This window comes from Nanorana parkeri, unplaced genomic scaffold, assembly GCF_000935625.1.
Source record: "Nanorana parkeri isolate BGI_ZX_2015 unplaced genomic scaffold, ASM93562v1 scaffold1134, whole genome shotgun sequence".
NCBI classification, from domain to species: domain Eukaryota; kingdom Metazoa; phylum Chordata; class Amphibia; order Anura; family Dicroglossidae; genus Nanorana; species Nanorana parkeri.
Genome location: NW_017307402.1, coordinates 95,799 through 116,878, shown reverse-complemented (window position 1 = coordinate 116,878; position 21,080 = coordinate 95,799). Strand labels below are relative to the sequence as shown.

The 21,080-nt window shown below is 41.9% G+C and overlaps 1 protein-coding gene across 1 annotated transcript in view; it reads left to right on the top strand.

Annotated features, from left to right (window-relative positions):
* Positions 1 to 21,080, top strand: part of LOC108796570 (otopetrin-1-like) — a 34,109-nt gene that overhangs the window by 995 nt on the left and 12,034 nt on the right. The window contains exon 2 of the mRNA XM_018568063.1: positions 9,250 to 9,386. Within this exon, the coding sequence (XP_018423565.1) occupies positions 9,250 to 9,386 (137 nt within the window). The remainder of the gene's footprint in view (positions 1 to 9,249; positions 9,387 to 21,080) is intronic.

Here is a 21,080-nt window from a genome sequence, read left to right as displayed (position 1 = left end):
CATCTGGCTATTCCTCTCTAGAGTCAACATGTGACAGCTGCAGTGTCACACCTTGGCTCTCATTATGGGGATGAGTGTATATCACTCTCCCCGTAATTGACCTTTAAATACTTATGTCATATTTTTATTGATGTCTTTTGCTGATTGAGAGCTCTGGCTATGACTGGGCCTGGAAGGGGGGATGGAAACATTTCAGGCCTCAGCAAAGAGACCACTGCTTCCCCACGGAAAGCAAGAAAGCAAGAATCCTTTTCTGCAGCATTTTGGCTTTTCTACTTAATCCTCAACTGCTTTCTAAGGAAAACAAACTGTAAGCTTTAGCTCACCTTTTGTCTTGATGCAACTGTATTAAGCTCATCTAAACCAAAGGTGGACTTAATGTGCTTTATTCACTAATAGGCAAATAGGCTGAGCACATTGCAAGGGGATTTTTCACATTGCAGGGGAGGTTTCCCTTAGCTTAGCGGTCAAAATCCACTTTGCAAAGAATAACCAATCACAAGCAAGGGAATAAAACAGTATTTGCTTACACATGGCTGGATGATGGAAGTCAGCAGAGCTCAACACATTCACTAGGCTAAGGGCAAATTCCCTTGCAAAGTAAACACCTTATTTGCCTTCAGTAAATCAACCCCAATAACTCCTTGCTAACAGTGAAAGATATTCACTTGCCCTAATTTCTATATAACATTGCAGGAATTGTACCTACATGGACATTCTCATCATGCCTGTGGATGTGATAAATAACCCTCATCATGAGCCAGAGAACAAGAAAATGACGAACAACCCGCATGAAATAATGGATGTGACTTGCCATGTTTCCAGCTATACAATTGATGACATAATACCACCTCCTCCTCTATTCGATGACCTCGTTATTGAGACCAATAAAGATGTCCATGGCAAGCTGCATAAAAATAGTGAAATTGCAAGCAGCCAGTATGGAATTAATGTTTTCATTGTTGGGCTATTCTTGATGTTTGCGGTCTATCTGAAGATCCTTGGACTGACTGAGAGTGATCGTCTCACCTTCCTGGTCATCTTGATGCTGATACAAGTGGTATGGATGATATTTTATATCTCCATCAGTGACTGGAAGAAGTGGGCCACCACAGAGAAAGATGAACATGCTGGGGCCAGGTGGCTAAGATGTAAGTCAAAACAAGATTTATTACTTTTATATTTTTTATTATTATTATTATTTTTATAGTCGGACTACCTATGACACATTATACCTCTAACCAGGTACAATGCTGTGACTCTGCACTCTACACTCTCCACTACAATCTAATGAATATTCTTCTCTGCTTTACCCAGAGATGTACCCAATCTCTACCTAAATCGCTTAATAGTTACAATGTAGAGGTGGCAATTCCAGCAAGATTCATGTTTTCATGTTATTACTCACTCTAAATAGGGACTGTTCTTAACATTTGTGCAGGGTGGGTAGATTGAGCCCAACACATAGTAGATTATGGCTATTAGAGCTTAGCTCCAGCCAATACTTTTCGGCTTTCGGTTAAAAAAATTAAAAGTGAACTCTAGCCCAACATTTTTTGCCATAGTTTTCTTTAGGGTCAAAGGAAGACATTTACTATGTCCTCCTGTGGCCTACAACTCAGCATATAGTGGCTACTGCAGAGCTGTGCTGCGGCCAGGAAGGATCCTGACAATATTGTTGGGATCCACTCCACCACCTGATTGACAGCTGGCTCTGCCTCTCTAGAGTCAACATGTGACAGCTGCAGTGTCACACCTTGGCTCTCATTATGGGGATGAGTGTATATCACTCTCCCCGTAATTGACCTTTAAATACTTATGTCATATTTTTATTGATGTCTGTGACCCCATTAGGGAGATTTCATCTCTTTCTGTTCCTGGGACAGCAGTAAAATAAATAAGGGGAGCTGTTACCACAGGGACAGGAAGAAACAGGCAGTAACAAAAATCTGACTGAGGTTCTAACCCTTCCTTATTTTATTTACAAAGGGTTTTCTGCAGACTACACAGAATGTTTATCACTTCCTGTCCCGGCAAGAAATAAGAGAAAAATCTCCCCAATGGGGACACAGACCTGACAGAGATTTAGTCCCAAACTGCTGTGATCAGGAGAGGATCTGTGCACGGATCCCATTCTGATCAGATAGTGTGAAAGGGGCTTTCATGCTTTTCAAAGCTTGTTAATGCTTTCTAAGAGCTTTGACAGCTGCTAGGAGGAAAGCGACATGAAAATCGCATTGTAGCAATCATATATAATCAGTAAATAAACTAGTACACAGGAAAGGCTTTAAAGTGAACCTGTGCTCTGCTTATGCAGCCTCCTGTTAACTCTTGCACAGCAGCACTGGCTGGGAGAGGGAGCAGAGCACACCAGGGGCCAATCAAGGTCTGCTACATGCACATGTGCTGAAAGAAGAAATCAGACTGAGCAGAGTTGAAAGCTTATCATTTTGTTGCTGGTCTTCATTGTCCAATCAGCAGATGGGAAGGTGACACTACTGTGTTCCTTTATGGTAATAGAAAAAGAGTTATCACCCTCCGGCTGTGCTGTGCAAATCACAATAGTGGCTGGACAGAATAACAGATCCTTTGGGAGATGAGACCATTCACTTATGCAGGCATCTCTTTGGGTCACATATGGGGGGGGGGCGGCAAGCAGAGCGCCATTGCTCTGTTGCACAATGTTTGCAGTGTGCCAGCTTAGATTTTCCAGGCAGATGGGGTAATGTAGATGGGTTCTCCTGCACATGCGATGCCGATGTGTCCTGGAACAGCTGACAAAGTGTTGCAATGCTTGACCTAATGGGCGGTCACACATTCCACCACCGCAAAACTAGGTGCAATTACATAAAATGTGTGACCACGTGACCGGTCACACATTCCAACGTAGTATACGGCAGCCGCACACTACGGTCTGCCGCCGGGACACCTTACACCGGCGCCCGCAACTTCCCCACAAGGTCACCGATGCCGCCCCGAGGCGCTCTGCCGCCCCGAGGCCAGGCCTCGGTGGCCTTGTGGGAAATCCGGGTCTGCCCACCACCACCACTTCAGGTGGCGAAAATGCTACACAGGGACACCCCTACACTTATGTACATTTCAGCAGTTCATTTAGTTGTCTGCAGCATTATATTGTGAAACCCAATGTACAAGGAAGAATTACAGTGAATTTCAGTATCTAATTACAGACATTGAAAGGTAACATTTACTGATTCTTTTATACGGTATAACATTACCTAATATTAGATGCAAAACATCTCTTGAGTGATTTCTTGTGAATCCCACAAATGTGTTCATGAAGGTAAAACATACAATAGGCGATTATACATCTATTGTACATTGTGAAGCTTTGATTGAAAAGTCTGACAGCAGCTGTAAACACACATGTCCTTGGGGACCCCATATAAAATCCATAGCCTGCAGGATGGAGATCTAACAAAGGACTTGAATAGAAAGTTCATGGACATCCACTGAAAAGTTGAAGGTTACATGGTGGATTGCCTACAAGGAAAACTTTAAAACACAGGAATTTATTTCAATTCCGTTATACGTGATGTATTTATTTGTATTTAATGGATCACGTTATGCTTTATAAAAGCTGCATTAACATCCCTGCATTTTTCAAGCAGTTAGATTGGTTTCTAGAGATTTCTCATTTTAGTGCATAGTTATTGCATGTTGTTTTTATTTATTTAAATACAATGAAAGGCTTCTGTATGACAGTCTAAACAAGTCCCAAATCAAGTTACTACAGTTTGTGATGTACAAGCCTCATTAAAAAAAAAAACAACCCTTCTTTTACCTTCCCTGACTGAGCTAAATCCTACTTCATTTCTGTCTCACATGCTCCCTCTCCCAGACACTGCAGCTGACAGTGGGATGATTTCAACAACAGAGGCAGTGATCTCAATCTAGAAAGCAGTGGGCAGGACTAGGTGTGGCCAGGTGACGATTGTCAAGCTACAGGATTGTGAGTTGGTAGTGGCAATGCTGAATGCCACACCCTCACAACATGTTTCACCCAATTGTAGTGCAAGCTGGCACAGCCTACATGAGAGGGGCAACTCTGTCCTTGATTCAAGAGTAATGCACAGGCAGCTGCACTAGGTGGACTTCCCTGGCAGGATCAACATGTATATGGTACCTGTTGTGACTGTGTTGAGACTTAGGGAAAACTGTAAGCGCAGATGCACTTATAAATGAATAATTATCTCTGCAAATTAAAAGCCATTTGATTGCTCTGCCCAGGATCCTTAACCTAGTGCATGGAACACTAGGTTCCATTCCACTCTGTGATGTCATTGCAGAGGAGCAGGGTTGGACAGCTTGCCCCCCCCTTCAATTTGCTAATGGCACAAATCTAAACGGGACCTAGTGCTACATTCACCGAGTCCCCTGTGGGTGTCAAAAATTATTTTTTACGTGTGCTGCAGCACATTTTTTTAAAAACAAATGGTAGGCCATACTTCTAGAAAACCCTGGAGCAAAAGGCAAAAGAATAGGCGAAAGGACGGCATGACAGGGTGGGCATGCAGTCAGGTAGAGAAAGGGTTAAGTTAGCCTAAGGAAGGTGCTCGGGTGTCACTTACCGTGATTGGCTGGGTCAAGTGGTCCAGGAGGAGCATCCAGGGTGGTTAGAGCAGGAGGAGGGGTGATCCAGGCAGTTGGGAGTCAGCACAAGGTCAGTTCACTTCTGCAGCTTTCCTTATCCACAAAAATGATTTAGAAAATGTCAGATCTCTCTGGCCTATTTGCTCAATTACAAGCAGCTGCAGATGCTAATGGCTCTGCATGGCTGCAGACTTAAATTCAAAGCTTGCTGCAGCCTTCTCAACCACAGCAAGGACGTAGGGCACCACGCGCTAGGCGGTCCAGGCCTCCTGAGCGCTTTTCCCCTGCTCATTCACAAGTTTCTGGGGGCTCAGCGCCGCCTTAGGAGCCCCTCTAGGGACCCTCCAGAACCTCCATCTAAGCGCGCTCCTGCGCTTCCAGATGCTAGGCCTGGGAGGAATCCTCGGCATAGGCAGAGCCCAAAGGAGCTGGGTGCTTCTTCTATGCCTCCCATCCCCCCCTCCCGCCCTTCACACACTCAGGCCCCTCCGGCCGCCTCACCCGGCGATGCTCCGGTCGGGGAGGCGGCTCAGCGTGGGACACGTTCCGCTGCGGGCGCCGACCTGTCTCCTGGCGCGGTCGGTGGCCCCTCCACCTCCATTGCTGTTCCCGGGCTGCCCTCTTCCCTGCCTGATCGCGCGGCGGCCTCGCGGAGCAGGCGCCGCGCAGGACACCTCTCTTCTGGCGGGCCCTCCCTAGGACGTGGGAGCGCCCGTGACGTCACCGGCGTGCGCGCCGGCCCAGCGGCAATCAGGGGAATCCCTTTCTGATGTGCCATCCACCTCTGCTGTCCAGGACTCCGGGCGATCCAAGGGTGAGGAGGAAGAAGAGGAGGATGTGGATGCGGTTTGTAGGGTTAAGGGTTGTAGTCAGCAGTGGGTGGTTGGGTCATAGGACGGCTGTGCCTTACCCTGTCAAGTTTAAGTACACTCATAGGTTTGAGCTGGTATATAACAATTGATGTGATATTGTGCTGTTTACATACATAAGCTCTACTCAAAAGTGATTCATTTAGTTTTTGCAGGATGCTGGTGGCTGCCTTTGTAGTGGCAATACTGTAGATATGGTTCAGAGCTGGGAAATATGCTGGGGGAGCTCATGATGGAAACCCTAAGAAACATAAGAATTCAGAATGTATTTCAACTGGCTAGCAACCATGACAAAGAAATACCATTTTAGGCTGGAGCAGTTTATGAGAATCTGTCACTCTAATAGGTAGGTGTGACTGAGATTATTTTAAGAATAAATCATCTTTGGGTACTAATAGGAAACATGAAAGGTACTAGATGGACCTTTGTCTTTATTCAACCTCACCTACTATGTTACTGTGCTGTATCATTGCCTTGTGCTTGAATATCAGGATGGAATTTGTCATGGATGTTTCTGGTTGAGACTGTGATTTTTATCAATATGCAATCTTGCACAGAACAGAAAGACACAGAAAACAGAGTTTTGTCTGAAAGATCTGTTCTAACGAGTTACATCTTCAACATGTATTCATGTGCCTTAACTATTAACAAAAATGTATGTTATTCGTGTATCACTCGGCTGTAGATCCTCAAATCATCTCTGAATTGGTGCTGACACTGTCCTTCCTTCTGGAGGGTGGCTACTTTTGTTCCCCATGTCCCTGTGTGTGGTGTAAGGTAGACACCGCTCCAAGCTCACTCCCGTGATAGACTTCAATCTCATGTTTAGTTTACTAATTTGTACTGAGATTGTAGTCCATCATGAGAGCTTGGAGTGGTGACTACTTTACAACACACACAGTGACCATGGGGAACAAAAGTAGCCACCCTCCAGAAGGAAGGACAGTGTCAGCACCAATTCAGAGAGGATTTGAGGATCTACAGCCGAGTGATACACAAATAGGATACATTTTTGTTAATATTTAAGATACTTGAATGCATTTTGAAGATTGAACTCCTGAGTTTCTATAATATACGAAAGGAGGTGATGTAGAATGGTGTGCAGAGCTAGCAAATAGGATAGTATAACTCTGTAGGAGGTCAGTAGATATGTGTTGCAAGACTAATAGGGTTATTCACAAAATGGGTGAAGAGTTTGAGATTGCAGGAGAAGGGAACAATCTAGGACAACATAGCTGATTTGGAAAAATGCTCCAATTCAGCTCACTTTCCAGTTCAGCTATGTTGTCCTAGATTGTTCACTTCTCCAGCCTTCTCCAAACTCTTCACCCTTTTGTGAATGACCCTGTAAATTTCTAGGAAAGGAGGGGTGACAGTACACTTGTGTAAAAGTTTAGTCTTCACTAAAAAATGGGTATACAGTTCCTTTATACAAAACGGGTGATCTTGTGCTAGTTATGAACATAATAGTGGACTTCTCTTTCATTAGATTTAGATGTTTAATAAAACTGTAGACGACAGTTCATTTCATAAAAAGGTTCTTATTTAATAAAAAAGCAAGAAATGTTTTCTTATTTCTGATCAGCTAAACAAATACTCTTATACAGTCCTTCATACCACACACAATTCTAGAAAAAGATGACATCTGCCTTGCATTAGAAATAATTTAAATTATTATGTTTTTAGACAAAAAGAGACAGCAGCCGTATTAGTATTATTATCTTCTCTGCATTAGTATTGAGCAGGGTCGTAACTAGAAATCACAGGGCCCCATAGCAAAATTTTGTATGGGGCCCCGTGATTGCTAGTTATGCCACCTGCAGAGCCCACCTGGGAGTGACCCTGCTGAGCCCGCCATAGACTCTCCATGCCGGGCTCTGCAGGGTCTCAGATGGGCTGCACACCTCTTACCTGTCAGCGCTGTCCGCCTCCGTGGTCGCCGGGCTCCACCTCCTCTTCCGTCCCTGGGCCACGCCTTTTCTTCTATTGACATGCTCCGCCTGCTCTTAGGTCGCTGGCCAGTGATGTAAGAGGAGGCGGGGTTGCTCCTAGGCGGGCCCCGCCTCCTTCACTGCGAACGCCGGCCTTTTCTGCCACAGCTCCGCAGCGGCTCTGAGGGGAAACACGCCATGGCCGCTGCTGAGCTGTGTCAGTGACAGCAAGCACCCTTACATGCCAAAGCGACCCAGGCAGCCCACACGGCATCAGAGGGATGCCCTGGCCAAGCCCCCCTGTGCCCGGGCCCCATAGCGGCCGGCTGGGTCGCGATGGTGATTGTTACGCCACTGGTAGTGAGGTAGTCCACCATCGAACCTTCATCTTCATAGTACATATTCCTGACCATAATCGTTTAGTCTATTTCCCTCATATTCTGTCAGACTTTCCAATCTCAGTCATTTATAAAATGTACAAAACGTTAGACCAAAATGCATTATGTGTTAAACCTTTAAGTCAATTTCCAACATATCTATGGGTACCAGCAGACACCCCACCTTTTTGCCATATTTATATTCGATCTCTACTACTACTACTACTACTATTTCACACTGCAATAAGTCCTGTCCTAGGGGTTTATTGTGCTTCCTGCTTTTTCTACTCCAGCTCCATTAACATGTTTGTAAAGCCACATTTTTTTGTAATTTTTTTGCTATTTGTGTCCCGCTGGGATAAGTCCCTCCAACGGAGACACAGGCAGCAAAAAAAAAACTTGGGTGAGGGTCTAACCCTTCCCCACTCTATCCAAAACTAAAAGAAAAAAAAATTGCCTTTACATACACTTCAATGTGCACATATGGATGAATATAAGACAGTAATTCTATATAAAGATTGTTTCAACTTGTATTTTTTATTATGGTTGAGACTAAAAGTATAAAATATATATGTTTGTTAGATATTTTGTATTTTAATTCCAAGCAGCAGGTGGAACACTTGCCTCCTTTTCACATGTTTACCTGCCTGTTTTGAACTAGGCTATAAAAAAGCCTGTTGTATACAGAGCTCAGTAGCTCCAATATACTCACTGCTGTATGTAATGAGTTAAATGCATCCCTCTGCCCCCCTCCTTCTTGTGCTGCTTTATTAAGACAGGGGCTGTATGGAGTTTCAGTCAAGAGTGAGAATCGGAAGGCAAACAGTTTCTAATGTGAAAACCTATAGAGTTCTGTAAATCTTGTGTGATGCGGGTTATGCTCTATTAAACACTTCTTCTTAAAACACCGATTTTATAAAATGCCAGCTTACAAAATAAACCAATTAATAAATGTGATGAAAACATTTTAACTTATACTACTTTCATCATAATTGACATTGTGATTGGTCATTGTAATTGACATGAAAGTGATTAGTCTCATGAGACATACCCTAGGTGGTATCAATGTCAGTAAATCTGGAGAATACAAATTCCCCCAGGTAGAATGTGATTAAAAAGACAGCATCTCAAGAGACCAAGGATTATTTTCCTGTGTCATTTATTGTGCTGGGAAGTATTATTACAGTCACCACTTACAATAGCAAATTACGCTTTAAATACATTTTAGAAACTGCTTAATAAAGTCAGTTTTTTAGCTTATTACAATTTACAAACACTTTACTGTCTCTAAGTTTGGGTCCCAGGTGGCTGAAATCCTTTCGGGACTGATTTTTGGGTAAAGAGTAATGTAGTGACCTAGTTTGCATGGATGAAATAAAGGTAAACGTTAAGTATGTTCAATTTGCACCAATAATGATCATACTGCAGAATGTCACGTATGTTTTCTTGTTGTCTTCCTAGGTGGTATAGTCTTGTTTGCAACATCCACACTAGTCATGCATGCCCTGAAGCTAGGATACTTTGTTGGATATTCAGAATGTATGCCCATAATTGAGGGGATATACCCGGTCACCCATATTATTCACACCTTCTTCCAGGTATGAAACAAAAGACAATTCTTAGCTGTATTCTGTTAATTATGGTACATTACAGTATTATAGCTGTGAAGGTCTACCAGCATTCTTAGGATGTATCTTAAACCAAAAACAAATGTGCACTACAGTCATGTCTAAAATCAAATACACCCAAGAAAATTGTTCGGTACTTTTTCAACATATTTGAACAGGCAAACAGATCTTCATTCAAACCGTACCTTCTGAATAATTTATTTAACAAAAATATCAATATATACAATGGTGTACTCACTGTACTGTAAAAAAAAAAGTAAGTACACCCTTGGTCTCAAAAGCTGGTATTGTCCCAGCAGAAAATACTTATTGTAAGTGTTTTTCACAGTTTTTGATATCGACTTTGTGGAATTGTTGACCACTCCTTCATGCAAAATTCCTTAAGTTGCACAATGTTTGTGGGTTTCCTTACATGACCTGCCAAAACATTTAAATGGAAATCATGGCTTTAACTAGGCCAGTCCATACCTCCCTTTTCTTATATTTGAGCCACTCATTTGTGGATTTTCTAGTGTGCTTCAGATTACTATTGTGATACAAGATCCATTCCTAGTTTAACATAGACAGCTCTCACATTCTCACTTACACTTTTTAGTAAACTTTAGTATGATGCAGCATTCATAGCTGACTGAGGACTGCAAGCTGTCCAGGCTCTGAAACAGCAAACAACCCAGATAATATTATTTTACCACTTTGCTCCACAGCTGGCATGAGGTTCTTTTCCTATATTTGGTCTGTATCAAACATGTCTACTGTAACTAAGGCCAAAGAACTCTATCTTTGATGCATCAGTCCGCAGCACTTTGTGCCAGAAGGCCTGGTCTTTGCCTTTATGTTTAGTGGCAAACTGGAGGTCTTGCTGTCATTTTCTTTTTGGATAGCAAAGGCTTTTCCTGGCACACCTCCCATTCAGGACAAATTGGTGTAATTGTTTTTCTGATTGTAGATGCATTCACTTTGACACCGAGGTGGTTATTCACTAAGCTGCTGAAGGCAGCCGAGTGAATAGCTGAGCTGAAATGAACTGAGCCGAATTACGTTCGGCTATTCACTTCGGCTCTGTACGGCTGATTCCAGCTGTACATCGGCTGGCTTCGGTCAACCAAACATGAGCCGAAGTGCAAAAGCCGTTCCGCTCCAGGTCCCCCCTGGAAAAGCACATTGTCCCCGTATACATGGGGACAAGCCCCCACAAGCCCTGATGCACCCCCCCCTTGTAAATGAGTAAGGGGCACCTGTACCCCTTTTGTTCACTAAAGGGTGACATAAAAATTTAAAATAACACACCAGACCTTAATAAAAAATCCTTTAATTGAAATAAAAACTAAACACAGATTTTGTTCCTTTTCTCATAGACTGGTGGTCTATCTCCATTACTGTATGATGTAATCAAATGTGGGTCTCCCAAAATGGTACAACTGGAACATTGAGATGCTCCACAACTAAACATACCTGTAGTGCTCAGCCATATTTTCTTGTCCTTTATAGAGCCAAATAAATGCGGAGATAACATATTAACTATGGTTGGTGCTTTTTTAGAAACAAAACCCACTCTTAAGTTTAAAATAACTCTCAAACTTAAATCTCCCTACAAAATGAGCAAATATCATTGACATACAATTGACTTGCCCAAACTGTCCATTTTTCTTAGAATTGGATGACATTCTCATAGTTTCTGTGTCAGTCGAGACAAGACTCTTCTACTCCCTGTATAACATTTTGTGACCTGCCTGGTCTTCAGCTGAGGTCTATGGCCACTGAGGCTGTTTGCAGCATATATACTCAATTCAATTTACTTTGCTTGTTAATTACATCATAACTGTGTGTGTTTACCATGGCAGCCTAAGTATGTTCTATATTTACAAAAGGTTTCCCTTGAAAAACTTGGATGCATGTAAACACATGACCCTTGTATAGAGGCCTTCAGAGAGATCCTTGCAACATAATATACTCTTTGAAAAAGCTCCCTGAAGTGGTCAAAGGCAACCTTAGGAAATAATAGTTCTACCATGTTCCCAAAATAAGAAAACCACAAAGATTGTATACCTTTCAGTGAATTGTATGGCTCCTTCCCTAGAGGCCTTGTCAAAGGATAGTGTTGTTTTTATTGTAATTCTTTATTATTAGACCACCCAGATCTTGTGGATTTCTTTAAACAATTGAAACACTGCTAGGTTTATTTAGGTCTATTTAATAAGGTACACAGCAGTGTACAAGGTAGGAACCTCAAGTAACCCGTCAAAGTTCTGTTTTTACTAGTCTGACTATGGTAAAGTAGTCTATTTTGGTTGCTTTTAGGAACTATGCTGTACATTACACCTGACAATTTTCTGAAAACTGGAAGGAAGACACAAACCCCTGTGCCATACATACTAAACAGAGTTTCTAAAAGCAAGCGGTGTTGGCTGTGCTCTCTGCTAGGGATAAGCTCAGGTTTGGACTGAACCCGGTCTGAATCTAAGCTCCTCCAAACAACCTAATCAGCTGTGAGTTGGGCATTCCCTACCCCTCAGCTGCATGTAAGCATAGGTATTTAGCCATATAAGGTCAGCGACATCACTGCATCCCTCCCCCTTGCTTGCGTCAAGCTACGGGCAGAGAATTCCTTCCGTGTTCAGGAGGAGTTTACTCCAGGTTCAAAGGAGCTCAGATTCGGATTGAGTTTGGTCCAAACTTGAGCTTATCCCTATTCTCTACCTATGACAAAGGATTGGTAGAGAGAGATGCTAGCTTTAGTTGTTAAAACTTATCAACTTAATGTAATTGAAAAAAATTAATCTAAAAAACGCTGTTCCTCTGGAAATAAATTTGTTGTGCATAGGCATCTGCCGTGGTAGTTGTCAATGATAGCGGCACACCGTACTTAGTTCCCTCTTCTCCTTGACAGAGGAAAGGATATTTAGAACGTCAATAACCTCTAATGGTTATAGGTTCTTGTTACCCCTGGGACGGTCATAATTGGTCCAGTCATTACAAGCAATGTGTGAATCTGGAGCACTGCTTTTAAAAGTTAGGCTCTTTATGGCTCCCCTAAGTCATGTTTGTTGGCCGCTTTGAGATATTGCATTCTGCTCTACTGCTTGTTATCCAATAATTGTGAAATTAAGTTCAAAAAGTTTTTAAGCATTTTCAAATGCTGATTATACCACTTACAATGTACTAGTGTACACCGGTGTCACTCCTGATGAAGTGGCAGAGAGCTGCGATACTCATGGAATTCTTTCCCCGCTAATGCCAGACCTTTCTTATTACTGAGAGGCACCCCCCCCCCCCCTCACTCCCTGCAGGGTTATTAGTTCAGCGTTTTATTGTACCCATCTTATTTACAATTTTAAATGGATTTAATTGGAGGGGATTGTGTATCATTTACAGTATAGTGCTGCAGACAGTACATAATAGGAAGGGCAATATTTTTGTGCCTAAAACTGTTGTAGTAGATTGTTTCCTGTCTCGCACACTCAGTAGTGCAGATTCACTTATATAATATGCCCTGCCTGTAGTGGCATAGAACTTGTTAGATGGAACAACAGAGTGCAGAGAGGGACCAGGCATCCAACACTCCCAGAAATGTCTGATGCAAAAGATTTTACAGCCAGTCATTTCTCTTGGCTACAGCAATGTCAGCTATGGGAGAAGGAGGTATTATAAGCCTTCTTATCTATGCAGCATTTTGTATTTAATTTAGGTGATGACACTAACGACAAATACAACTAAATAATGTGACAAATTAACAATTTAACACATATATGCAATCTGTGTTTTTGAAATGAACATTTTGAAAATTATGAATAAAACATACAGCTTAGTGACGCCCTAGTCAGCATTGCTTTTAGTATAGGTGAGAAAGAAACACAGGATGTAGACATCTCTATGCTGCTGTAGGGTCATTGTTTCTCCAGCTGAGTCTCTTGGTTCTGCTCTAAAGCATTCTGTCCATAGAAATGGTTTTACTTTCAGTAAATTTTATTAAACATTTTAATGGAAACCAACAAGTTACAGAGATTTGGCAAACATATATTTACCAGTCAGTTTTCATATTAGAGATATGCAACAGGGGGCCGATTATGTCTCACAGCTAAAACATAAAATAACTTTTTATTCCAATTCTTTTTTCTTTCATTTCCTTTTTTAACTTGGCTACCTTATGAGTTAATTTTTCAAATTGACATATATGGGTATAACAATTTTTTTTTATAGTTACATTTTTATGTATTTCAGTTTATCAACAACCGAAAACATAAATATTGCATACATGCAATATTAATGACAATTTTTTTAAACAAAACGTTAGTGAATAAAAATATTTTGTATATCCATTGAGAAACCTTTATAACTGTGTCATTCCAAATAGTCACACATAATGTAAGCATTTGTGTAACCAGCAATCTTAACAAAATGATGCATTGTTTACAGTGCACCATATATTATTTTAAAGGCAGAACCCCAACCACCAAATTCTAAGTTTAAAGGATAACTATGGGGCAACCTTTTTTGCCCATAGTTCTCTTCAGAGTCACATGAGGACATATACTGTGTCCTACGTTGACCCAAAACTCAGCATATGCTTATTGCCCGCTATATGCTGAGAGCGCAGGGCCGCTCCACAGCCGGGATGGATCCCGACAATACTGTGAAGATCCACTCCGCTGGCTCATTGAAAGCAGGCTCTGCCTATCTAGAGGCAGAGCCAGCTGTTCCCGCCCCTTCCCCATCTGTTCCTCCAGTCAGCGCTGGAGGAATGGATAGAGGAGGGGGAAATCCGCGTGGGGAGCGGTGGCTAACAGTCACCGCTCTCTGCAGGGAGATGATTGGGAAGTCAGCAATCGGAAGTGTGTGTTCGCTGACTTCCTGATTAATAGAGCCGACCTGTGACAGCTTCTTTGTCACACATTGACTTGCATTATGGGGCTTTGTATTTTTCACGCACCCCATAATTCTCCTCTAATGGAAAAGCATGTGATTTAAAAAAGAATAAGAAGGATGCTAAGTCGGAAGAAGATACAATTTATCCCATAATGTATGAAATTTTACAGTGCATCCCCTGTGTCAATATATTAACTGCCTCCGGGCCGGCCGTTCTCTAGCCAGCTCTCTAGATCTGAGCGGGCGTCTTTAGACGTCCGCTCAGACACACGCCCCCGCGCGAGCGGGAAATTGCCGTTTTTTAAAAACAGGCAGTGATGCCTGATACCATACAAGCGATCCGCCGGCTTTAGAGCCGGCGGATCGCGTGTATGGAGTGCCGATCGGTCCCCCCCCCCCCTCCGCGGCCCCCCCCTGCCGTTGTCCCGCTGATCCCGGGCTCCGCTGTGCCCCGGTGCGAGCCCGGGATCAGCATGTCGGCTGTGTCACAGGGGATCAGAGAGAGCTCGGTACATGAGCTCGCTCCGGTCCCCTCTCCTCTGCAAGAATGCAGAAGTATAATGTATAATACATCACTTTCATTCTTGTGTCACTCTCCAGCTTCAGAAGCTGCAAAGAAGCTGATGGAGCAGATCTCTGCTTCATCAGCTTCTTTTGGGGGGTCCTAGGTGACATTAGGGGTCTTGGAGACCCCTGATGTCTCCATAAAGAGGACCTGTCACATATTTTGCTATCACATAGGGGGGTTTTATTAGCCCCCGTATGTGATAGCAATAAAGTTTAGTGGAAAAAAAAAAAAGGAAAAAAAAAATTAAGTTCCCCCCCCCCAAATTTAAAGTTACACATAAAAAAAGAATTAAAAAAACAAAAAATTTTTTTAAAGTCCCCACCCATACATACACGCATGCAAACATGCGTCGGGGGCGCATACGTGCGAAAAAGACGATTGCGCCGCACATGTTGCATATCGCCGCGAACGTCGGAGTGAGAGCAATAAGTCTAGCGCCATCAATCACTGATAACACTAAACTGATGAGCGGTAAAAGCTTTTAAAGTGTCGCCTATGGCCAATTTTGGGTATGGTAGTTTTCTGCAATTTCGCGGGTGCGCGCAATTTTAAAGCTTGACATGTTTGGTGTCTATTTACCCGACGTGACCCCGACTTTTATATTTTACCAAAAAACTGGTTAATAATAAATGTTTCCTAACATAATGTAAAAAAAACTTTTTTTTTTCAAAATTTTCTGTAATTTTTCCTAATTATAATAAAAAATAAAAACCCCAGTGGTGATTAAATACCACCGAAATAACGCCCTATCTGTCCCCAAAAAATGGTATAAAATTCATTTCAGTACAGCGTTGCATGACGGAATAAACGTCAGTCAAAGTATCGCAGCGCTGAACACTGAAAAATGGCCTGGCCAGGAATGGGGTCTTAACACCTGGTCTTGAAGTGGTTAATCTCTCTCTTTCCAAAACAATATTAACCATATGTTTTCAAAATGTAGGTGGGTTAGGTGAAGTCCACTTCTATGCTTTCAATTTCCTAGCAATAAAAAAAATCTAGTGATAGAAGATATTAACCATTTCCCAGCCGGCCGTTGTAAAAAAAACGGCCAGCCAGGAGCTCTCTAGATCTGAGCGGGCGTCTTTAGAAGTCCGCTCAGCCACACCCCTAGCGTGCGCCGATGGGCGGTGGCGAGCGGGAAATGCCCGTTATTTGAAAACAGGCAGTGATGCCCATTAACATAAAAGCGATCTGCCGGCTACAGAGAGGTCCAGTGATGTGCGCCCCCCACCCCCTCCCCGGCTCCCCCCTCCCGCTGTTAAGCTGGTCCCGGGCTCCGCTGTGCCCAGTGGGAGCCCGGGACCAGCATATGGCCTCTGTCGCAGGGGATCAGAGGGAGGTCGGTACACGAGCTCCCTCCGGTCCCCTCTCCGCTGTCAGAATGCGGAAGTGTTGTATAATACATCACTTCCGCATTCTTGTGTCACTCTCCAGCTTCAGATGCTGGAGAGAAGCTGATGAAGCAGATCTCTGCTTCATCAGCTTCTTCAGGGGGGTCCTAGGTGACATTAGGGGTCTTGGAGACCCCTGATGTCTCCATAAAGAGGACCTGTCACATATTTTGCTATCACATAAGGGGGTTTTCTAACCCCCCTATGTGATAGCAATAAAGTTAAGTGAAAGAAAAATAGGAAAAAAAAAATTACGTTTCCCCCCCAAAAATGTAAAGTTACAAATAAAAAATAATAAAATAAATTTTTTTTAAAGTCCCCCCATATATACACACATGAAAACGACGATTTCGCCCATTACGCTGCACATGTTACATATCGTCGCGAACGTCGGAATGAGAGCAATAGTTATAGGGCCATCAATCACTGATAACACTAAACTGATGAGCTGTAAAAGTTTTTAAAGCGTCGCCTATGGTCAATTTGGGAATGGTAGTTTTTTTGCGATTTCGGGTTGCGCGCAATTTTAAAGCATGACATGTTTTGTGTCCATTTACCCGACGTGACCCCGTCTTTTATATTTTACCAAAAATATGGGTAATAATCATTGTTTCCTAACATAATGAAAAAAAAAATTTCCCAAAAAATGTCAATAATTTTTCCTTAATATATAAAAAAATAAAAGTGGTGATTAAATACCACCAAAAGAAAGCTCTGTCTGTCCCCAAAAAATGGTATAAAATTCATTTCAGTACAGCGTTGCATGACGGAATAAACGTCAGTCAAAGTACTGCAGCACTGAACACTGAAAAATGGCCTGGCCAGGAAGGGGGTCTAAACACCTGGTCTTGAAGTGGTTAAAGGACCTGGGGAACAACAGATTTAGTTCAGCTCTTGCATTAGATTTTGTCTTCAGTGATTATTCAGGAAATAGGTGAAACCCAGATGTCCTCTGTAACAAGCGCTTGATGTCTTTTGTAGGAGAGTGATTTGCTGCAGTAGACCAACCAGATGATGACCTGGGAAGAATATAATTTTTTTAGTAAAATGTATCAGATGGAAAAAAACAAAATGGTAGGGGTTTTGGTTACAACGTGAAATGGCAAGCCATCTTGTGTAACAAAGCCTAATGTTAGCAAGCTTAATGACAATGTAGAAGAGTGGAAGTGTTTCTGCTACATATACAGACGCTTGAAATAGTGCAAGGAGTGTAGGGTGGGTTATCTTAGCTGACAAAGCAGATCTTTCCTAACTGATCAAGTTTCATATAAAATGCAGACAATGGTGGTATACACCTTTGTTATCCTAACCTTTGCTATTCTAATATTAGTCTCAATACAAGGACAATTCTTAAGCCTTTCTTATTCTTTTCAAGGCAAGAATTTCAGAACTAATGGAAAAAAGCAGAAAACTTCTGTAATTCTAGAGCAATGAATAGGAATTAGAATACTCTGGGCGAAGCAAAGCTTGCAGCTGCGCACTAACCAACTAATACAGTATATAGTGTTATATAATTTCCATATTTTTTTCAATTTGGGATAGAACCTGGTTCTGTTTTTGTAAAACTGAAAATAAAACTCCTTTAAAAAAATAAATAATAACTACTATATATTTTAACTTAAAAGTAGGGTTGCACAGATACTTTTCGAGTACCAGTGCGGATACTTGGCATTTTCATGCTACCAGGGTTGCAGCGGTTGCAGCTGGGAACTGGCTCTGGCACTCCACCACTGTCCTGAAATCATTAGTCTGTATTGTTTTAGAAAAACTGTCACATGACAATAAACAAAAATGTATCAGTACTCGTACTTGTAAGTACTCGGCAAGTACCAGTACTCGTACTAGCAAAACTGGTATCTGTGCATCCCTTTATTTATATTTATAAAAACAAAATCGTACATTAAAACAGAGATGTAGAAATCCCAGGAGCTCCGTGTGCTCCTTACACATGACAGCTGCCTAATTTTTGAATTTTTCTCTAGTGTAGTCTTGGAGCTCAAAAGTATCGGTACATGTACTCGTACTTGTACAGAGTACTGTACTTTGTATATGTGTAACCCTACTTAAAAGGTAAAGGGGGCTTCTCAAATTTGACTGCAAAAATAAAAATAAACTTTAAAATTTTTACAATAATTTTTAATTTCTTTTTTTAATTGGGAGCTCTGGTGAAGACTTTTTCTCTTTCAAAAGTTTTATTGTTTTCGTCAAGACATTACAAACATTTAAAAATATGGCCATCTAATACAACAACATACAGAATGACCAAAAACAAAAAAACCCAACATTTCTCTCTCACATCCCCACTAATTTTTGTACTTAGCATACCATAGCATAAATAATTACCTACGAACTAGTCTGAATATTATAACACCGATTGAACTTCATGTCTCACTTCTCATCTACAGCAGTACCACTTTAGTAAAAACGTTGACTTAAGCCCACTATCATATCGGTATTGTATACCCTAACTTTTTAACTGGAACCTATCCTAGTTGGAAATATTCCCTATTATGATGCACCTAGGATATATCTTTAGTGTAGACAGACTGCATAAGTTGTATTTCCCTGGCCAATTCGCGGGCAGGGGAGGAGAGCAATAGTTAAAAAAATATAAAGAAAATAAATAAATAAAAATTAAGACAAAGCAACCACTTTAAAACAACTAATTTTGGTTGGAATGTTTTAGGATGCATACCAGGCATAAATGCCGGATTCTGATATAGGGGGGCCAGGGGAGTATAAGGTGAGCTAATGTTTCCAAGGGGTTTCACTCGATCCCAAAGAGCCAGAGAGTTAGAAAGGGTAGGTGGCCGTAATCTAGAGGGTAGCCATTTCAATACATCTACAGGCAAATCTCCAGCTGCTTCAGATTCCTTATGAACCCAATCTGGTAACTCTTCTGTAGTATATATAACAGATAACTGAGCTATACGTGCGGCTCGGTAATAATGCTGTATGTTCGGGACCCCCAACCCCGCCGGACTCCTTGGTACTGTAAAGTGTAGTCCTAGGTAGACGATGACCCTTACCCCCCCCCCATATAAATTTATGCAGGATAGATTGGAACTTGGTTAATTCACATCTAGGAACAGGAATAGAAAGGGCCCTGAACAAGTATAGAAGACGAGGGAGAAGAGTCATTTTGATAGCATTTATTTTCCCAAACCAAGATAAGTTGTACGCCGACCACCTTTCTAGTTCCCCCTTTAACTTCCTAAAAGTAGAGGAGTAATTTGCCGGATATAGTAGATCAAAAGAGGGCGTTAAATTGATCCCCAAATATGGTAGTATAGTCGACGGCCATAAGAAAGAGAACGTGCTTTTCAATCTAGTCACCAACTCTGGAGGTAGATTTATGTTCAAGGCTACAGACTTGGTTATATTTATATGGAGCCCTGACACTTTGGCAAAGATCTCAAGAGAAGACATTACATTGGGCAGAGTAATCAATGGATGAGTGAGAAACAGCAATAGGTCATCTGCAAAAAGGGCACATTTGTGCTCCCTAGATCCACAATCTACCCCTTTAATATCACGATTCTCCCGTATCCAAATTGCAAGGGGCTCAATCGCTAATGCAAATAATAGAGGGGAGAGAGGACAACCCTGTCTAGTACCTTTATAGATCGGGATTGGGGCTGATTTGAATCCTTGCATTTTGATAACAGCTAAGGGGGAGGAGTAAAGATTCCTAAGCAAGCAAGTAAACTGAGTGCCAAACCCCCACTCCTCTGGAAGTGTAAAGAGGTAAGTCCAGGATATTGAATCAAAGGCTTTCTGTAGATGAATCGATAACAACAAGCCAGTGGCCCCTGGAGTCCTGACCCACCCTGACTTTAACAAAGATATTATATCGATTGCTCTGCGAATTTGGTCTGGCCCCTGCCTCCCTTTAATAAACCCTACCTGATCTTTATTAATGTAAGTGGGGAGGAAGGAATTAATTCTATTAGCCAACACTTTTGTAAGCAACTTAAGATCATTATTAATTAAAGAAATTGGTCTATAGTTAGCTAGTTCTCCTGGGTCTTTATTAGGTTTAGGAATCAAACTTAAAAATGCTTTATTTATGTGTGAACTCAGGGGTTCACCTTTCCTAATAGCTAAGAAGAGAGATTCCAGGTGGGGAAGGAGTATTTCCTCAAACTTGTTATAGTAGCTAGCTGAGTAGCCATCTGGTCCTGGGGCTGAAGATATTTTTGCCTGTTTGATAGCTTGTTTAATTTCAGATTGGGTGATTGGTTCTTCCAATAAAGCTACATGTTCAGGATTAAGGTTAGGAAGTGATATAGATCTTAGAAATTGTTGTATTGACGATTTAGGTGGGTCATGAGTATTAGCATACAATCGAGTATAGAACGCTTTAAATTCCTGGATAACCACCTTGGGATTCTGTGAATATATTCCAGTCGTACATCTTATCTTGGGGATCGAATAGTTCCGAATTTTGGGAGATATTTAGTAGCCAAAAGATGACCAATTTTGTCCCCATGAGAATAGAATCTATGTTGGGACCAGCGCAGGCTCCGTTCTGCCACCGTTGTAAGGGCCAAATTTAGAGACAGGCGCGTCTGCTCAATACGATCTCGTAGGTTTATATTTGTGTGCTTGGGTCAAGGCCAACAACTCCCCCTCCAGTTTGGCGATATGGGACGTCCGCTGGCGTTTCCTTCGTGTAGCGATTGAGATAAATTGCCTTCTTAAAGTTGCCTTATGAGCTTCCCAGTTAATAATGGGCGAAAGAACTGAGGGAGTATTAATACGAACGTATTTTGTTAATAGTGTCTGGACCTCTATAACTACCCCAGGATCACTAAGGAGTGAATCATTGAGTCTCCAATG